This window comes from Pelodiscus sinensis, chromosome 31 (assembly GCF_049634645.1).
Source record: "Pelodiscus sinensis isolate JC-2024 chromosome 31, ASM4963464v1, whole genome shotgun sequence".
Lineage (NCBI taxonomy): Eukaryota > Metazoa > Chordata > Testudines > Trionychidae > Pelodiscus > Pelodiscus sinensis.
Genome location: NC_134741.1, coordinates 9769058 through 9784586, shown reverse-complemented (window position 1 = coordinate 9784586; position 15529 = coordinate 9769058). Strand labels below are relative to the sequence as shown.

The window sequence follows — 15529 nt, the reverse complement described above, 5'->3', positions numbered from 1 at the left end:
GGGGCCAGGCGTGGTGGTCACAGGGCCAAGAGCATGGCAGGATGGGTAGCAGGCTGGGGTCCCAAAGGGGCAGTCAGGGACCTTGGCATAGAGGGGTTCAGTAGGACTTGGGGATCCTAGGGGGCTGTGCGGGTGTGTGTTCAGGGGGGATTGGATAGAGGGTGGAGCCCCAGGGAAACAAGGGGAGGGACCAGGCCACACCTGGCTCTTTGGGGAGGGGAACAGCCTCCCCACCCTGCCTTGCCTATCCATCTCTCCGTACCATGGAGGAGCAGGAGGTGGGGTGGAGAGGGAGGCAGTGACAGGGATGGGACAAGATGTAGAATGAGAAGGGATGCAGTGAGGGGGTGGGACAGAGAGGGACACAGTGAGGGGGTGGGGTAGGAGGTGAGTTGGGGGGATGCAGTAGGTAAGATGAGGCAGGAGGTGGCAATGGGAGGAACACAGTGATGGGGTGGGGTAGGAGGTGAGCTGGGGAGAGATTGTGGATAAATCCCTGTAATATTATACTTTGTATTAAGATCTTATCCTTTTAGATATATCTCTGTTAAGTGTTCTTATAGAATCTCTGTAACATTTCTCCTATAACTTTGTATTAAGATATATAGATCTAGTAAGAAAAAATGTCTTTTGAGCCCTCCCCTTTCCTTGATTGCCCTGTCGAAATGAATGAGGTGTGAATGGAGAATGAAAGGGGAGCATCTCCAGCAGCAGTTGCCAGGGTGGAGAAGGTCTGGGAGCTAGATCCAAGACAATACCTGCAGAGTGAGCTCATTAAGACGACTGGACATACAGACACATAGGCTACGTCTACACTGGCCCCTTTTCCGAAAGGGGCATGCTAATTTTAAACTTCAGAATAGGGAAATCCGTGGGGGATTTAAATATCCCCCGCGGGATTTAAATAAAGATGTCCACCGCTTTTTTTCCGGCTTGTAGATAAGCCGGAAAAGAGCGTCTAGACTGGCCCGATCCTCCGGAATAAAGCCCTATTCCGGAGGATCTCTTATTCCTACTTCAAAGGTGGGAAGGGGATGAGCCTTCTGAACACTCACGTTTGCTATTTCAGGACTTGGCAAACGTTTAGCTCCAAGGGCCATGCTGGGACCAGAAATTATGTGTGGGGACGGGTGGGGAAGGCTGGGGGAGGCTCTGCCTCCTCTCCCCAAGCCAGACATGGCCTGCTCCATCCTCCATCCCTCCCCCTGTACTCCAGGCCCCCCATCCACACGAAATCTGCTCCCCACACCTGAGCAGCTCCCTTGCCCTGGGCCCCATGATTGCACCATGCAGAGCAGCAGGGTTGACTGTGGGACAGCCACACCAGCCAGGCTCTAGAGAAACTGGGTGTGGGGAGGGGGCAGGAGGGGATGGGCCAGGGTGCCTCCCTGGTCAGCCCTGATCCCCGCACTGCCCAGAAGTGGTTCCTGTCCTGCCCTGGCCCAGCTAATGCGGCCGTACCTGCCCCCACCCCTCAGCTGCCCCAATGCTAAGAGCTGAACATGCCAGCTCAGGGGCTTCACCCTGCCTCAGTTTCCCCACTGGGCAGAGACAGGAGGGATGAGGACCCCACATCTCAGGGGCTAACCTGGGGGCTGAAGCTCTCAGGTGGGCCCCACCCTCTCCTCTGCCCACTCCGGGTGTGTGAGGCCCCAGCCTGGCTCCTTGGCCCAGGGGGCAGCGAGGGGCCTGGGCTGCCTGGCCCCAGGAGGGGGGTTCCTAGGCCGAGCTCAGCACCTGCCTGTAGCAGGGAATTAGGCACCAAACTCTGTGAGAGCCGGGGCTTAGGCCACACACTCTGTGGGGGGCTCCCATTGGCTCCGGCGGCTCCCTGCTCACACGCTGGCGTGTGTGGGGCCCATTCTGAGGGGGCATCTCTCCCCTTTCCTTGCCCAGGGAGCCCACGGGCCCAGCTCAGGCTGGGTGGGTCCTGGCCTGTCCTGTGACTGGGCAGGTGCTGGTCAGTGAGGTGTCTGGCAATCGGTCTCAGCTCCTCAGGGCCGGTGAATGTGGCCCCCAGGCCTTTCCTCCCACCTGCGCATGGGGGTTTATTTCCCTTCTGCAGCCTCTGGGGAGCCCGGTGCAGGTGCGACTCTGGCGCAGACACAGCGAGGGGAAGGCGGGCGGGGACGTGACTGAAATAAGAGCAGCGGGCAGGGGGCTCAGGTGTGGGGCCAGCACAGACACTTTGTGCTGGGGGGGTGTCAGTGGGTGTAGCCCTGGCAATGGGGCGGGTTGGTGTGAGGAACAAGGGGAGATTTTCTGGCCAAGAGCCTGTGTTGGGAAGGGATTCCTCAGCCTGTCCAGCGCTGTGACATGGCTCCCCGTGATGGTCAGTGTGCGGTGTGTGTCACACGGCCACTCACCACAGACATGCAGGGCCTGTGTGACACTGCCCAGCCCAGTGCCAGCTTCTGTCCAGGCCCCAGACCTCCCCAAGCACTGGCACAAGCTGGGTCGGCAGCCAGCTGGCTCCCTGGGGTGTCCATGTGGTTAAAACAGGCATTGGACCGGCAGAGACGGGGCAGAGGCTGGATTCTGGGAAATGCGAGGGGAGCGGGGGGTGGCTGCCGGTGCTGACCCCTGGGACTGGCTGTGCCTGTGGCGCTGGGGGAGGGTTCGGTGTTTCTCAGGGACTGGACGAGGGTTTGTTGTGACACCGGGAGAAGCCCAAGGCCAGGAGAGGGGCAGAGCCAAGTGTGAGACCCTGGTGTGTCCAGGGGACGGGGGGGGGGGACATCTCCTGCCTGGCACAGGGAGCTCCAGACACCAGACAAGCCACCGTGGAGCATAAGACTCTGTTGGCTGCTCCCCTCCTCCAGCTGCCCTTGAAGAGGAGCCGGCCCCAAACCCTCTTATCAGTGTGAGCTCTGGGGGAGGGAAGGACGAGCCAGGCGGAAAGAACTTTCTCCCAGGCTTAGACAGGGGGGTGGGACAGGGAGGGGGATGGCGGTGGGGGGCGGGTTGGGCACAAACTGAGGAATGTGCAGTTCCCTGGCGCAGGCTGGTGCTACAGGACACAGGAGGCGCCTCTGTTCCCTTGGGCCAGGCAGGAGAGCACCGTGTGTGTGTGCGTGTGTCCGGCTGCTGCGTTCACTGTGAGTAACTCTCCTTCCCTTCTCTGGGCCAGTAAATCGTTCATGACGGTGCCATAGGACTGGCTGCAGGCGCTGGGTTTGCTTTCAGCCTGGAGGTGCCAGTGACTTGGGGCAAACGCTCCTTTGGGATGGGCAGAAACCAGAGTGTCGGGGGCTGGGGGAGGGAGCCGGTGTCTGTCCTGACAGGGTTTGGGGCAGGGGAGCTGGAGCCATGGCCCGCCGGGGGGGGGGGGGGGGAGCGGCCCGGCAGCCCGGGACACGCGCGGGGGAGAGCCTGGGAGATGCAGCGCGAGGAGCCGGGGGTGCCGGGCAGAGCAGCCAGGGACGTGCCGGGAAGAGGGGCGGGGTGTGTGTGTGAAGGGGCGGGGCTGGGGGGCCGGGGTGGGTGTGAGAAGGGGCGGGGCTCGGGGTGCCGGGGGGGCGGGGCTGTGGAGCGGGCGGTGGAATGTTTCTGAACTGGGGGAGCAGCTCTCTAGCCCCGCCCCCGGCTCCTCCGCGCGGGTAAGGGGGGGGGTTCGGGGGCGGGGCTCGGGTTTGGGAGCTTCGGGGGTGGAGCCTCCCCCGCCCACCCCACGCGTGACGGAGTTGACACGTGACTATCCCCCCGGCCGCTTCCCTGGGGGCGGGGCTGTAGCGGTGGGGAGGCTGCTGCGGTTTCTCGACCCCTCCCCCAGGGTTACGAGAAATGCCCCGTTTCTCGTGTGCTCGCCCCGCCCCCGCCCCCGCCCCCGCGTGCGGCTTCCAGAGGCGGAATCATTCTCTGGCCGGGGGAGCCCCGCCCCTCGGGACTGGGGCGAGCCGAGGAAGCTCCCGGTATGACCTAAGCCCTGGCGCCGGACTCCCAGCAGTGTCACTGACCTTCTGCGCATGCGCGAACTCCCTCCATTCCGTGCGGCCGGGGCCGGGTTTTCGTGCTTCCCCGCCGCGCGCCCTCAGGCCATTCTTGGGCCGTTACTCGCCGCGCTGCTTCGAGAGGCGGGGCCGGGTAGTTAACGCTGGGGGAGCCCTGGGAGCGCCCCCGGGGGCGGGGCTCTGCGTTGCCGGGGGGCGGGGCTGTTTGTGTGTTTCCATCCGCGGCGCCTCATTGGCTCCCGGGCGCTCCCGCTGCTCCCGGCGGCTGAGAGCCCCGCCCCCCTCACGCCCCCCCCCCCCCCGCTCCTGACCCGCCTCCCCCTCCCCCACGTGGTCTGTGGAGCGCTGCTGCTGGGTGAGCCCCGCGCTGCGCATGCGCGAGTTTCGCGGAGGGGGGGGGACGGCTGCCGGGGGGCCCCGCCACTCGCTCCTGACCCGCCCCCCCCCCCCGCGTGTCTGTGGAGTGGCAGCTGCTGGGTGGGCGGCTGCGCCTGTGTCCCGCCGACGGGGGTTGTGGGGCAGGGCCTCAGTGGGGGAGGGGGCTCTGGGAGGGGCTCACACAGGCTGGGGGGGCTGCAGATATCTTGTGCGAGTTGGGGGTGGGGCACAGCTGGGCTGGGGGGGGGCTGTGACCCACGTTCTTGTGCTGCCTGGGGGGGGGGGGCTGCTCCGGCCGGGCAGAGGCCTCAGGCCGCTCGCTGCTGCCCCCTCTGTGGTTGAATGTTGCACGTTCCGCGCAGGGCCCGTCGGCCCGTCTGTCTCTGGCTGTCGCTGCTTCCAGACGCTCACGCTCCACACAAGCCGAGAGGCGAAGATTGTGGCCGAGTTTCAGCAGCTGCGGCAGTTCCTGGAGGAACAAGAGCGACTCCTGCTGGCCCAGCTGGAGAAGCTGGAGGAGGAGATTGGGAGACTCCAGACTGACGCTGACGGGAAACTCTCCGCTCAGATTTTCCGTCTCAGCGAGCGGATCAGTGAGCTGGAGGGGACGTGTCAGAAGCCAGAGAGTGAATTTCTGCAGGTGAGACTGAGGGAGAAACATCCCAGCTCCCCACACAGGGAAGGGAGGCTCCTGAATAACAAGCACTGGGGTCCAGCCGTTAGATCTGGGTGTAACTCGGCGGGTGCATTGCTGCCATGTGAGTGACTGTTGTGCTTTGCAGAGTCACAGGCACAGAGCTATTAGAGATGGCAAAGCCCCATTAGCCCATGGACTCTAAGGCCCTGGTGACAGATCAGGGCATCTCTCCCCCATATTTGCAAAATGCCTTCCCTGTGTGTGTCCAGTTCAGCTGAGATTCTTTTCTGTCTCTTTTCTCTAGAACGTAAGAAACAGCTTGAGCAGGTAGGTGGCTCGCACTCCTGTCATATTGCACAGCGCAGGGAAAGAGATTGGAGCTGATGTTGGCACCACGTCTCCCCAGGGCTCTACAGCCAGATGTTGGACAGAAATGCCTTTGACTCACTTAATTCTGAGGGTCTAACCCTTGCACAGCAGACTCTGGAATTCCCCATTCAGGGGCACAGTCTGACTTCAGATATTTCCTAGAGCTGTCACCTCCCTGGGGACTAGCTGCCTCAGGACTGTGGGGCTGGAATATGGGTCTGTCACTGCTGGGCACTGGGCACATTTAGACCAGGGCAGCAGGGACCCAGAGTCTGTCTTACCTGAGGGAAGTTTAGAGACCTGTGTGGAAGGAGCAGGGGAGGGAGAAGCTGGTGTCTGTCTGGTTCCTAGTAGGCAGATTCCTGCAGCCCTTCACCTGGGAACATGCTGTCCCTCATTGCCTGGAGGCCAAAGAGTGAATTGGCCATTGAGACTCAATTCCACTTTTGTTCCCAGCTGGTCTCTCCGGGCCAGAGGTGAGCAGTGGAACCTTTCAGGGGAAGGTTGCACAGCCATGGGCTGTGTTGCCCCTGCTCTCAGGCTGGGGGAATTTAAGGAATTATAACTCCAGGCCTGTTAGAGCTGAGACTTCCTAGCCATAGCTTATCATCTGTAAATGAAATAGAATCACATGGAATTGTTTCTATTCAGGTGTGAGACAGGGCAGTTCCAGCTGCCAGTGGAGATTTCCCCTGAACTGGAAGAACAAGTACATTCTTTCTCCCAGATAACGACTGCGCTGTTGGAGACTCTGAGGGAATTCGAAGGTACCTAGAAGAGATGGAGTAGAGGAAAGTTGTTTAACTATTAGAAACTATTGAATCTGGCCTCTGAAGCCAACCTTCCCCTGCCTCAATTCCCACATGGAGAATGACGGCCACATCATGCTGCTCTCCTTAGAGGCACTGAGCAAACAGAGTCAACTGCTTGCACATAGAGTCAGGGGTTTGCAAACTCTGAGCCTCCCGTTGGTGTCAAGGGATCCACATAGGTAAAGTTAATGTCATGGCAATGTCTTCGCCCCAGCACAGGTCTAGGTTATGACAAGAGGTGGTAAGTGACTGAGAGAAACCAGGTGGGAGGGGATGAGGAGGGAAAAGTAAATCTCACTTTCAGTTTGTGTCTCTTGGGGCAGGCATGAGGCTGCAGAGATGTTGGCTCCATTGCTGGGAGGTGCCCAAGTGAGACAGGACATGGAAGGTTTCAGACCTTCTCATACTAAACACTTGAATGTGTGTCTGTCTGGTCTCTGATACAAGTGAAATGTAGAGTTCAGCACGGGGACATTATTATAAAGATGAGAGCCTGGAATCTCACCTCTCTTATCCCTTCCCCCACCAGACACTCTGCCCTCTGCACTGGAGAGAGCAAGAGGAAAATCCCTGGGAGCTTTCAGACAAGGTGAGTTTGCTGGTGGAAATTTTTTAAATGATGAGAACACATCTTCATGGGCTTGTCATTGAAGTTACCAACCAGACCCAGCGACCACGGTGCTCACAGCCCTAAATCTCACCCAGTGATCAGTGAGGAGCTCCAGGGGTGCTGCATGGGGACCTGCAGACACTTTGAGAAACACTGATCTACAAGGTGTGATGCTAAAGGGGTGAAGTTAAAGCACACAACAGACAGCACCTTCAGGCTCAGATTTCACTGCTCAGTCAGTTTCAATATGGGGTTGGTTTCAAACAATAAATAGGCTGAGAGCTGACTGGCTTCCACGGTATCAGTTTGTTTATGGCGAGTATCTGCTGGATACGCAAGGGCTCTTCGGTCTAGTGCAGGCCTGGGCAAAATACAGCCTATCTAGCTCTCCAGGCCATCAAATGCAGCCCACTGATGCTTGGTGAGCCATGGGCTAGTTCCATACTTGCTACTTCCCACCTGCAAGCCACTTCACCGGAGGTGAAGCGGGAAGGCTACAGGCACTGCTTCCACCCCCAGGACAATCTCATTGGCTGGTTTCTGGCCAGAAAGAAAGCACTGTGCCCCCTCCCGTCTGGCTTATCGTTATTCACACACCCACATGGCCCCGCAGCAGGTGTGAGGGTTGAGCAGGCTCCCTGCCTGCCTCAGAGAGGTGCTTGGCTGCTGGTCAGGAGTCACTCAGGTAAGTCTCCTGGCCAAAGCTTGCGTCTGTGTCAGCCAACGGTCAGAGCAGTGTGTGTGGGTGTGTCTCCTAAGTCTTTAGCTGCTAAGACACGAAGTCTCGTCGCAGCGGGCAGCCCAGAAGGCTGAAAGGAGCCCCGAGAGTTTAACGTCTGTGACTTTACTGCTAGGACCGAGGTCCCGTCACAGAGGGTAGCCAAACAGGCTAACAGACGCCCCAGTTGTAGGAAGAGCTTATTACACTTCAGATTTTAGCTGCTAGAACACGGGGGGGAAGGGGGAGAGTTCCTTTGCAGCGGGCAGCCCAGGAAAGGCTGAGAAGTGCCCCAGTGGACCCTGTCACCTGGGAGTGACACAGATCCAAATGCCCAAGCTCTTCCTATAACTGTCCCTTTATGACCGGCTGAAGTTCTTTTAAATTGTGCTTGGTTCTGTTACAGCAACTGAAGGAGTCAGGTTAAAGCTTAAACAGTTACAGGTTTAGTGAGGAAGCTTATAAATCATATGGTTGCAATGGCTATTGTTCTATTTCTTAACTGCTGGCAAATATATATATATATATAGATATATATATATATATAGATATATAGATCTTAAAAAAAAATGGTTACAAAGAAAATAAAGATAGAAAATAGAAAATAATGGTACCAAATGACAGCTTAATCTTTAAAGAGCTCTATTCTATGCATGCACTAAAACAAAAGGACACATACAGGTACAATTTTTATCCCTTTCTGCGTCACTCGGTCCCAGCGTGTCAGGCCAGGATCGGTCCCTCAATTCCTTGGAAAGACGAAAATACGAGGTGGGTGTCCCCGTGGACCTCGGGAGGTCAAACACCTAACCCGACCAGCAGGTAGAGAGCAGATTGACACTCAAAGTGAGTGTGTGCTGGACCCATCTTTTTACCCATTTTGGGTCATGTATTTCTCTTTCTTATCTATGATGCCAAACTGTGCTGGTCTGTCTTTTGTGACACCAGTTCTTACAAGGAAGTTGTGAACTTAATTTACACTTGTAAGAGAGAGTTGAGATGATTAAATTGGAAGTACTGGGCATTCTTTTCTCAGTGGGAAATTCCTCTCCCAGGGACTGTGTGTGTTCGAATCAACATAGGTGCCAGCCGGGCACTTCTTGCAGCCTCGAGCTTAGCTTATTTCCTTAATTGTTACTCAGAGTTAGAGAACACTCGCATATCCTGGTCTCGCATCAAAGCAGATCAAAGCTTGATGGCTATGCTGATTTTCTTATTGTTCCTTCTCTGCTCTGTATACAGACATCTCAGAGGGCAAGCAAGATTGTTTGAGATGTGGGGGGGGCTGTCTGGCTACACTCTGGCACCCCAACCTCTCCTTTCCCCATCTAATTCTCTGCCCCCTACTCCTGCCTCCCACTCCACATACCCAAACTCTTTGTTCTTTTCCTGTATCCAAGTAACCCTCGTCTCTTTATTTGTCCACTTAGCTGTTTCTCTAAATTACTTTAAATATCTCATGAGGAGTTGCTAATCCAGTGCCCCAAATCACACTGCCTCCTTCACCCAAACTCCTTCCCAGACCCCTCTTTCCCTCCTGCATCCCAACCCCTTACCCAAAGCTCCCTTCTTCTCCCAATGTCCATCCCATATGCTGTATTTCCTGCTTGATATCTTGGAAGAGTGCAGCTCTCAACCACTTTCCAAAATCTTGGAGTGCCCTCCCCCTCCCCCAATCAAAATGAATTGCCCACCCCTGGTCTAGTGGATACAGTTCAGTGAGAATCAATGACTGAAAGCTGCAGCCGAAGAATTTCAGGCTACAGAAATTTCAGGCTTACTTTTTGATGGGTAAGAGGATTAGCTGCTGAAACAAATGAGCAAAGTTCTCCATCTCTTGATGTCTTGATGTCTTCCAATCAACACTAGGCAACTTTCTGGAAAACATGCTGTGGGGAAACAGCTTAGTGCCTGGGTAGCTGGGCTAAGTGTAATGGCTTGTGCCGCAAAGGGGACAGACTGCATGGCTAAAGATATCTTCTGATGCCATGAATCCATGAATTTTAAGGTCTTATCCTGCAAACACTCTCTGCACACATGTTTAATAGTATGCATTTGAATGCTCATATTAACTTCACTTCCTCTCTGTTATGGAGCGGATTTATAAAGTCTGTGTCAGATGACAGATCTGAAGTTTGGGCTGCAAATCAATGCATGAAGACTAAAGATTATAAATACTGCAGCCCAAATTAAATTAAACCTATGTCCACGTTCAGGCAGATGAATATGTGGCTTGTTAGGAGAAACACTGGGTGCTGAGAACTGAATCCCATTGTTGCGAGCAAAGTAATGTAACTCAAGCCAGGTATTGAGAGAAATAAATATGGCTTTCAGATCTAACTCGTGTGTGGAGTTTATGGAATAGCTAGACTCAACGTTTACCCAAAAATGCAGATTCCAGCATGTTTTTCACCAGGGAAAGAGTCTGGACAGAATTGGGGTGTGGAAAGGATTAAAGCCCCTTCTGAAATATTTCCGATTCCCCTTCTCCCCGCCAGGCTGCAGAACACCCATGTCTGACTCCAGCTCAGCCCCTGACCTGCAGAGCCAGGGACAGGAAATGGCCGTGCCAGAGCCGGTGAACTTCGAGGAGGTGGCTGTGTATTTCTCTGAGGAGGAATGGGCTCTGCTGGACCCGGGCCAAAGAGCCCTATACAGGGATGTGATGCAGGAGAACTATGAGGCTGTGAGCTGGCTGGGTGAGGATTCCTATCCCCTTGTGGAACAGAAGCTGGGTGGGCTCTGGAGCAGCTGGGTTGGGTTTGGTTCAGGGTCCTTCATTGCCTGAATCCCCAATATCAGCAGTATCTGCCCCAGTAATCCTGGCTCCTGTGTGAGAAGAGGTTCAGTGACATAATAGTGGTGCTGCTCTTTCCACAGCCAAGGTCTCATTGTGGTTCCCACCATCTTATCCATGTCGTGCCTTGGTTGGAGGTGTTAGTGGAAGGGCCTACGCAGGAACGGCAGGTACCAGAGTTGTGGGGCTGGGTGCAGCTGCTCTTAGTGTCTGTAGCGTCCCCTTATGCTATTGTGCTGAGCTCCTGGAAGGAAGGTGCCAACTCAGAGTCCTTCCCTGCCTCTGGTAGATTCTGTGCAAGCCAGAAGGGCACCAAATGGCAGGCCCGACTGGCCACAAGAGGAGAGCTGCCGCTGCTGGCAGAGTTGAACCAAGGCTGCAGAAGTGGAGCTGAGCTGCAGGAGCATCTAGGAGCAGCAGAGAAGCAGCCCAGCCTGTCTCCACCTTGGCTGGCCACAGGAACAGGCCGGCACTACCCTGGCTGTCTGCAGGACTGACACCTGTTGTGGGCACCCAGGCACAGTCAGTCAGGATCAGGAATATGGAGCATAGGCAGGGTCTGAAGTGGCCAGCCAAGGATTCATTCTCCTGATCAAACAACTTCTCCTGCCTCCTTCCGGCTCAAGTAGAGCACCTGAGCCCAAGAGCAGGGCAAGTCTAGCCCCAAACCAAGAACTCTGTGGGTAGAGCCCATAGCGCTCTAGAACTCTGCTGGATCCTTTCTCTCTCAGCCCTAGTGACCGCACCTGTGGCAGCTCAAATATGAGTCCTGGATAGGGGTGTCTGTCAGGCCTGAAAGTCCTAGAGCATTCCCCATATGAGCAGTCCTGCCCAAGTATGGAACAGGCCCTAAGGGAGACTGAGTTGTATCCTCCAAGAGTGCAGCAGAGCACTCAGTTCCCCATGGGAGTCAGCTGGGCTATTCCCAACATGGTAGTGGTGCAGCGGGAGTATGGCATTAGTATGTCCTGGGATCTTGTACCAGCCAGAGACCAGTCTCTGGAAGGTTGGGAAGGAGCCTCTCTGGGTAGGAGACTCAGGTCTTGGCTTTGACAGCAGCAATGGCACAGACCTTAATGTTAAAGATCATCACTTGGTTAATTGCTCCCCAAATAGGATTTTCAGGCTCCAAAGCTCATGTGCTCTCTTGGGTGGAGCAAAGGGAAGAGGTGCAGATTGCAGATCTCCAAGGCTGTGAGGAAGAGGAGATCATCAGTGACACCCACACAGGAGCGAAATCAGCTAAACTGACTCAAACCAATTTCTGTGTTTGCATAGCAGATGTTGATTGTGTGTTTTCATCAAGTCTGACTGGCCCTTCAACCTTTCTTCAACTCCAGTCTGAGAGTGCTGGGTGGGGAAAGAGTTATGGGGGAGCAGGGTGAACTCAGCTTAGGATTATTGTATCTTTCCAGCCATTCTTTGGGTGTCTCCCCCATTTTCTGTTCACCATTCAGAATTTTTTATTTCAGCTCAGCACAGGGAATGACTCCTGTGTGGTTTCTCTTTCTATCCCAGCAGGTGATAAGATGCTGAATGAGAACAGTGAGAGGAGTCTTCAGGAGGAAGGACCTGAGCGAATGGCTCCATGTGGGATGTTAGTGGGAAGATCTGAATGGCATGTTTCTCAGAGTCCTGAGCAAGAGGAAACCTGTATGAGTCAGCATAGCCTACAAAGGCAGCAGGGAAACCATCCAGGAGTGGGACAGGATAAATCCAGTCACAGGAGGAGAAGGTTGAAAACAAACACAGAAACTGTTCAAAAGAAAATCCCTCATCAACATTCACCTTGTGCTTGCAGTGACTGTGCAACACTTATTAAACATGAAAGAGCCCAAACAGGAAAGAAACCCTTCAGCTGCTCTGACTGTGCGAAAAGCTTCAGTCGGAGGTCACACCTTGTTAGGCATAGGAGAGCCCACATAGGAGAGAAACCCTTCAGCTGTTCTGACTGTGGGAAAAGCTTCAGTGATAGGTCAAACCTTGGTAGCCATAGGAGAGCCCACACAGGGGAGAAACCCTTCAGTTGTGGTGACTGTGGGAAAAGCTTCAGTCAGACCTCAACCCTTGTTATCCATAGGAGAGCCCACACAGGAGAGAAACCCTTCAGCTGCTCTGACTGTGGGAAAAGCTTCACTCAGAGGTCACACCTTGTTACCCATAGGAGAGCCCACACAGGAGAGAAACCCTTCAGCTGTTCTGACTGTGGGAAAAGCTTCAGTCGGAGGTCACACCTTGTTACCCATAGGAGAGCCCACACAGGAGAGAAACCCTTTAGTTGTTGTGACTGTGGGAAAAGCTTCAGTCGGAGATCAGACCTTGTTATCCATAGGAGAGCCCACACAGGAGTGAAACCCTTCAGCTGCTCTGACTGTGGGAAAAGCTTCAATCAGAGTTCACAGCTTGTTATCCATAGGAGAGCCCACACAGGAGAGAAACCCTTCAGCTGCTCTGACTGTGGGAAAAGCTTCAGTCGGCAGTCATACCTTGTTACCCATAGGAGAGCCCACACAGGAGAGAAACCCTTCAGCTGCTCTGACTGTGGGAAAAGCTTCAGTCAGAGGTCACACCTTGTTACCCATAGGAGAGCCCACACAGGAGAGAAACCCTTTAGCTGTTCTGACTGTGGAAAAAGCTTCAGTGACAGGTCAAATCTTGTTACCCATAGGAGAGCCCACACAGGAGAGAAACCCTTCAGCTGTTCTGACTGTGGGAAAAGCTTCAGTGACAGGTCAAACCTTGGTAGCCATAGGAGAGCCCACACACGAGAGAAACCCTTCAGCTGCTCTGACTGTGGGAAAAGCTTCAGTGACAGGTCACACTTTGTTAGCCATAGGAGAGCCCACACAGGAGAGGGACCCTTCAGCTCCTCTGACTGTGGAAAAAGCTTCATTGAGAGCTTACACCTTGTTAGACATAAGAAAACCCACGTGCAAGAAACCGTTCAGCTGCTCTGACTGTGGAAAAGCTTCAGTCAGAGGTCGTACCTTGTTATCCATAAAAGAACTCTTACAGGAGAGAAATCCTTCAACTGGTCTGACTTTAGGAAATGCTATAGCAAGAGTTAAAGCCTTGTTGCATATAGTTGAACCCATGCAGGTAAGAAACCCTATAGTGGGGGTGAGCAAAATTTTCTGTGTTGGCAGAATCCAGCCTTCCTAAGGCTTTGATCCTGTCCACAAGGCAGTGACAGGCACCACCTCCAAATGAAGATGTACTGAGGGGGAAGGAGCTAAGTCCCACCCCCTCTTCATGCTTTGTAGCCACTAGAGAGGAGGTAGTGCTAGGCTGAGTCTTTGCCACACAACCTGAGGCTGGCAGTAGAGGCACTGCTGCCACTGCACTTCTGGCCTCCAGGGCCACATGGCCATGTCAAGGGTGCCTCTGGGGCTGGTCCTGGGCTGCATGGCTGCAGCAGCAACTCCTCCAGCCCTGGACTGAATGCATGCAGCAGTGGTGCCTCCAGTGTTCAGGGCCGGTCCTAGTCTGTGTGGCTGCTGCTGCAGCAGAGCCTTCCTCTGGAGTGACCAGGACAGTGTGGCTGGAGATGCTGCTGCAAGGGGGCCCAAAGCCAGGTAATATTTGCTGTCATCCCCCGGATACCCCCTCCCAATCTCCTCAATTCCCTTTCCCCCAGCAGCTAGCACCCCCAGCTTGCTCTGACAGCCTCCTTTTTTATTGCACCGTCTCTCCTGGCCACATACTGTACCTTATTCCTGGCCAGGCTTAACACCTGCTAGTTTCTGCATCCCAGATCCTTCCTCAAAACCCCAACCCTTTCTTTAGGCCTTTGTCACATTATTGGATTTTAAGGTGCACATACAGATAACTGCTGTGATCACGGGGAACTGTTTGCCCCAAATTTGGTACAAAGTTGGCCATGTGAGATGTCAAACGAAAGCTTATGTTGTGCTCATTCTATGTATGGTATTCATGTGCTTGTTTGGAGTTAGTATGGGGAGTTATGAATATGGGCTCTGCTGATGCTATGTATGGACTGCCTGTCATGAAGACGGAATGTCCAATGAGTGACTATGCTAATTTGTACGGCTCCAAGGACAATGGCTCTCCGGGTGGCCAATACACACCTGGGGAATGAGTGTGGAAAGCTGCAAAGCAGCCATGCCACAGTGGCTGCTGGCATATGAAACAGACAGGACACTTGACCATGTGATTAGCTCCAGCTTGGGAGACACCAAAAATTAATATCAAATGCTATGAGGGGGGCTCCAGCTTGTCTTCAGTCTTGCTTCTTATCCCAGATGCAGCGTTGCTAAGGACAGGGACACGGGAAGGACTGCTGACCCATCCTGACGTACAGTGTACGCCAAAGACTTTTATGCTAGCAGTTTGTAACATCTCCACTAAGATCCTGCATCAAGAACTTGCTGATTGATGTATATAATGTATTCTCTTTAACAATCTTACTCTCAACCTTTTCTTTCTTGTATTAATAAACCTTTAGATTCTAAACGATTGGTCCACTGTGATCTTATGGGTAAGATCTATAGTATAAATTGACCAGGGATTCATGGCTGGTTCTTTGGAACCATGTGGATCTGTTCTGGGTGAGAGATTGGGCTGTATAACCCCTCACCTGCGTGTAAGCCCAGGGCTGACTGTGGCACAGGAAGAGCTGGGGTATCTGAAGAGTTTTGCTCATGAGGGTTCCTGTGGGCTGGACTGGCAGAAGAAGGGCTCAGTGTGACTGGTTTGTGGCCTATTTCAGAAAGGTCTCCAGTCAAGGGCTGTAAGCAGTTCTGGGTTTGAGCAATTTGCCCTGAGTGGATTCCCTCAGAAGTGCCCAGACCCGGCCTGGCCCATCACAGCCCTGCCCTCTGTAAACCTTCTGTACACTACTGTTGCTAATGGAAACTCACTGTTAATTACATAATTAGTCAAGCCATTTTGCTAGGGCTGCATCTGGGGAGTTGCATTTAAATTATTAAAGAGATTAAACCTTTTAACTCATGTTAGTTGATCAAACTTTATTGTAAATTAAGTAAAATATTTATGTCCAATACATATGAAAAAATCAATGTTTTTATTTATTGCAGGGGTGGAAAACCTTTTTTGCATTGGGGGCCACTAACCCACAGAAAAATCAGTTGGAGAACACACAAGTGAGAAGCAAAAAAACTCCTCCCCAAAGCCCCAGCCCTCAATGATGAGACACCTCTCTCTTCTGGCATTCACAAGGTGAAGGGAAGAGATAGGGAGGACTGAGGTTCAGGGCTTCCCATAGGCCAGATTTACTT

General features: G+C 53.8%; 2 protein-coding genes across 3 annotated transcripts in view; one reads left to right on the top strand and one right to left on the bottom strand.

Annotated features, from left to right (window-relative positions):
- The window catches only part of LOC142818187 (zinc finger protein RFP-like), a 42147-nt gene extending 37903 nt beyond the window's left edge, over positions 1–4244 (bottom strand). For both annotated transcript variants that reach the window (XM_075912572.1, XM_075912573.1), the window contains exon 1: positions 3957–4244. In XM_075912572.1, coding sequence (XP_075768687.1) covers positions 3957–3984 — 28 coding nt within the window. In that variant the 5' untranslated portion in view covers positions 3985–4244. The remainder of the gene's footprint in view (positions 1–3956) is intronic.
- LOC142821496 (uncharacterized) lies at positions 2986–14744 on the top strand. The gene is made up of 8 exons (XM_075912597.1): positions 2986–3098; positions 4691–4968; positions 5270–5292; positions 5986–6101; positions 6676–6735; positions 9973–10173; positions 10355–10441; positions 11790–14744. The coding sequence occupies exons 6-8, from the start codon at positions 9987–9989 to the stop codon at positions 13226–13228; spliced, it is 1713 nt and encodes a 570-aa protein (XP_075768712.1). The 5' UTR covers positions 2986–3098; positions 4691–4968; positions 5270–5292; positions 5986–6101; positions 6676–6735; positions 9973–9986; the 3' UTR covers positions 13229–14744.
- Positions 14745–15529: the final 785 nt, after the last annotated feature.